The sequence below is a fragment of the Terrapene carolina genome, unplaced genomic scaffold, assembly GCF_002925995.2.
Source record: "Terrapene carolina triunguis isolate 2854851 unplaced genomic scaffold, T_m_triunguis-2.0 Scaffold51192, whole genome shotgun sequence".
NCBI lineage: Eukaryota > Metazoa > Chordata > Testudines > Emydidae > Terrapene > Terrapene triunguis.
The window spans coordinates 57309-61433 of NW_020715543.1; the positions used below are offsets into that span (position 1 = coordinate 57309).

The window sequence follows — 4125 nt, forward strand, 5'->3', positions numbered from 1 at the left end:
GGTAAGCTGCATGGTAAGGGGCCGGGGGGACAGTCAGGGGACAGGGAGGGGGCAGAGGTTCGGGGGGGCAGTCAGGGGACGGGGAACGGGGGTTGGATCGTGGGTGTTCCGGGGGGTCTTTCAGGACTCAGCGGGGGGGTGGATAGGGGTTGAGGCAGTCAGGTGACAGGGAGAGGGGTTCGTGGGGGGTGGGGTCCCGGGGTGGTGGTTGGAGGGGTCTCAGGGGGGCGGTCAGGGGACAAGGAGCAGGTTGGGTTGGGGATTCTGAAGGGGGCAGTCGGGGGGCAGGAAGTGGGTGGGGGTCAGATGGGGGCAGGGCCAGACTGTTTGGGGAGGCACAGCCTTCCCTACCCTAAAGATCACTGACAGGAAGTTTGTGTTACATTCACCTGGTTGCCGGGTCTCCTGTCCGAGCCCGAAGCTGCTGCCCCCGTGCGGCTGCCGGGAGAAGGGCGATTCCGCAGCCTGGGTTTTTGTATGATCACAAATTGGTTTTGTTTCACTGTGTCTCTCGCACAGTAATAGCGGGCGGTGTCCTCGGGCTTCAGGCCGGTCATTTGCAGATACAGCTCACTCTTGGAATTATCCCGGGAGATGGTGAATCGGCCTTTCACTGAATCGGGGTAATATACAGTACCCCCACCGGTGTTTATAAAAGCGACCCATTCTAGTCCCTTGCCAGGAGCCTGTCGGACCCAGTCCATCTGGTAGCTGCTGAAGGTGAACCCGGAGGCTTTGCAGGCGAGGCGGAGAGAGTCTCCAGGCTTTTTCACATCCCCTCCGGACTCCACCAGCTGCACCTGGGACCGGACACCTGAGAATAAAGACAGGCCATTAATATCGGTATAAAATCAGCAATAACACAATATTCTTCTAACTCTGCCAGTTATTTGGAGGAGGAAAATACCTTTCAAAGATGCTACAGCAAAAATTACAAGGAGCAAATATCCCATTTTCCCGGGTGCTGGAGGGGAAAGTTCTCAGGGGACTGGCTGGTCACTGCTCAGACCCAGGGGCTGTGGATTGTGTCTCCGGGTGCAGCCTGGGCAGAGAGAGGCACAGATTTAAATAGGAAACTGTCTCACTCATTTGCATGCCCCGCTTTATAAGAGACACTCACTCCTGCTGCCAGTGATCTGACTGACTCGCCCTAGGGCTCCGGGTGCAGGAGTCAGACTATCCTGTCCTGTCTGTCTGTGCAACGCCGGGCACAGGGCGCTGGGGTCCTCCTGACACTTTTGGACCCGTGGGAGGAATGAACTCTCTTGGGAAGATGGTAACACTTTCTGTTGAGGTTCAATGTATCACTCTAATTAATATGTCTCTCCAGGCTGGTGATTCATACAGGCTCACAATACAACCACTTAAATATGACCTTACTCTATGGCATACATATGTTGCAAGTGACATTAATGCGTGCACTAACTCACAAGCATTCAATAAAGCCTAAACACTAAACACATTCTTATCATTCTAATACTTAATTTAGCAATACTAGCACATAGGTGAGACAGACCGGTTCCAGTTACATGTTTGTCAGTGTTTAGTTTAGACATGGGGACCTTGGTATGAGCTGGCACCTTTTCTGTGAGTGTGACTGATAGCTAGCTAGTTAGCTAGATTAAATCACAGCCTACAGCCACAGTTACATAACCTTCTTGAAAGATACCATCGGCTTTCACACACCTCTGGCCCTGGCACACAGAGATTGTCAGTTGCCTCTGTTCTCCTTTCTAGCCAAAGAGTCTTCGCCCTGAAAGCCTAATCCCAAACCTATAATGGAGGCTTTACAGTGAGTACAACAGACACTGGACCAGACACTAGAATCATAGATATGAATTTCAGGCGGTTGTTCATTTTTCTCTTAAGCAAATGTTTATGCAGGAGCCCACCGCAGGTTGTTAATTGCAGAAACATAAAGAGTCTGACTCCCGTTGGAGCCCTACTGAGAGTAATTCACATAGTTAATTGAAGGAGTCTGTCTCTTACAAGCAGGGGGATATGCAAATAGGGGTGGAGAGTTTCCTGTTTGAATCTGTGCCTCTCTCTGCCCAGGCTGCACCCGGAGACACAATCCGCAGTCCCGTGTCTCTGCAGTTGCCAGCCAACCCCCTGAGAACTTTACCCACGAAAACCAGGTGAAATGAGACTTTCATTTTGAAGCTTTCGGATATATTTTCATCCCGAGTAATTTGCACAGTCAAGTGACTGTTATACTATTGCTCTATGTGATTTCTATTGTGTCTTTCTTCCCAGGTGCCCGCTCGCAGGTGCAGCTGGTGGAGTCCGGCGGGGATGTGAAAAAGCCCGGAGACTCTCTCCGCCTCTCCTGCAAAGCCTCTGGGTTCACCTGCAGCAGCTCCGCTATGAGCTGGGTCCGACAGGCTCCCGGGAAGGAGCTGCAGTGGGTGCCTGGAATTAGCTCCGGAAGCGGATCGAACCAGTGGTATTCAAAGGCTGCCGAAGGGCGATTCACCAGCTCCAGAGACAATTCCATCACCATGGCATAATTACAAATGACCGGCCCGAAGCCCAAGGACACCGCCCGCTGTTACTGGGCGAGACAAGACACACAGGAGGGGAAGCCGGTCTGAGCTCAGACAAAAGGGGAAGGGATTTCCTAGGGGTGGCGCTCTGGTTCCACAGCAATGAGAACGGACACAAAGTATCTCCCCTTATGGACACCACACACAGCTGTAATAGGAGAGAGGCTGACCCCATCTCCCCTGGGGAGCGCAGGAAGCAGATGCCCAGGGTGGATTTCAGCAGAGCAGGAAGAAAGAACAGGTGCATCCACCCTCGCTCTGTGGATGCCCCCAGTGACTCTCTGATCAGACACTCTCCAGGTTAAAAGAACGGGAGTACTTGTGGTACCTTAGAGTCTAACAAATTGATTGTAGCATAAGTTTTCCTGGGCTACAGCCCACTTCATCGGATGCATGTAGTGGAAAATACAGTAGGAAGATAGATAGATAGATATATACACAGAGAACATGAAACAATGGGTGTCACCATACACATTATAAGGAGAGTGATCAGTTAAGGTGAGCTGTTTGTAGTGGTAATGAAAATGGCCCATTTCCAGCACTTGACAAGGAGATATAAGGAACTGTGGGGTGGGGAGGGGGAAGATAAGCATGGGGAAATAGTTTTACTTTGTGTAATGGCCCATCCACTCCCAGTCTTTATTCAAACCTATGCTACCTTATGCTACAATAAAATTGTTAGTCTCCAGGTTAAGGCTTCCCCCTTCTCCCAGTGAGGTCTGTGGAGAAGCTGAGCCCTTAGTGCAGGGCAGGGGGCGTGCGGAGCCCGGAGTGAGGGTTGTTTGACAGGCAGGGTGCGGTCAGTGATCTCTGAGTGATCTCCCCCCTCAGCCCATTGATAATTCTCTGGTTAAAAACCCACCCTTTTGTAGAGGGGGAAGCACAAGCGTCTATGCACCTACTGAGTGGCACCGAAGCATTTTAGTGTTTAACATTATTTGAGGGCACTGATGCCCAGATCCATATTCCCACAACAATCCAAAGGAAACATGTCTGTGAGTTTCATGCTCCGTGGTGGGACGAGGAAGGCCAAAGTGGGTATGAATCCAAACATAAATATGAATGGGAAGTGGAATCGAAATGGAAGTATCCAGGAGGTATTAATCTGAATCTGAATATGAATGGGGACATGAAGTGGAGTATAAATGGGACTGCAAAGGGAAATAGGAACAGTTATATGACTATGAACTCCTATAGATGGGACTGGCAATATGAATGGGAGGGTGTAAATAACTCTTGTTTCCTATTCTTATTTAATACATCTTTACATAGTATAGGATTGGCAAAAGGGGCACACATCCATAGATAGGGTGCTCTCGAACAGCTCTGGATCAGTCACTGGGAGGATCCCTTCAGTGTGTCAGCCCCCGTAGGGTCACACTCTGAAGAAGTGAGGTTCTTACCCATGAAAGCTTATGCTCCAATACATCTGTTAGTCTTAAAGGTGCCACAGAACTCTCTGTTACTCTCACTAGGGTAAGCCACTTGGCTTCCCCACCTCTTGGGACCAAAACTTAGAGTGTTCAGCCCCCCTACTTCATGCCATGGGCTCCCTTCAGTGAGTCCACCTGAGTGGACA

General features: G+C 50.4%; 1 gene segment (V, D, J or C); it reads right to left on the reverse strand.

The window, feature by feature from the left end:
- Nucleotides 1-359: 359 nt before the first annotated feature.
- On the reverse strand, nucleotides 360-953 carry LOC113405836. The segment is given in 2 exon segments: nucleotides 360-814; nucleotides 908-953. Coding segments are annotated over 2 exon segments (501 nt in total).
- Between the last annotated feature and the right edge of the window lie 3172 nt (nucleotides 954-4125).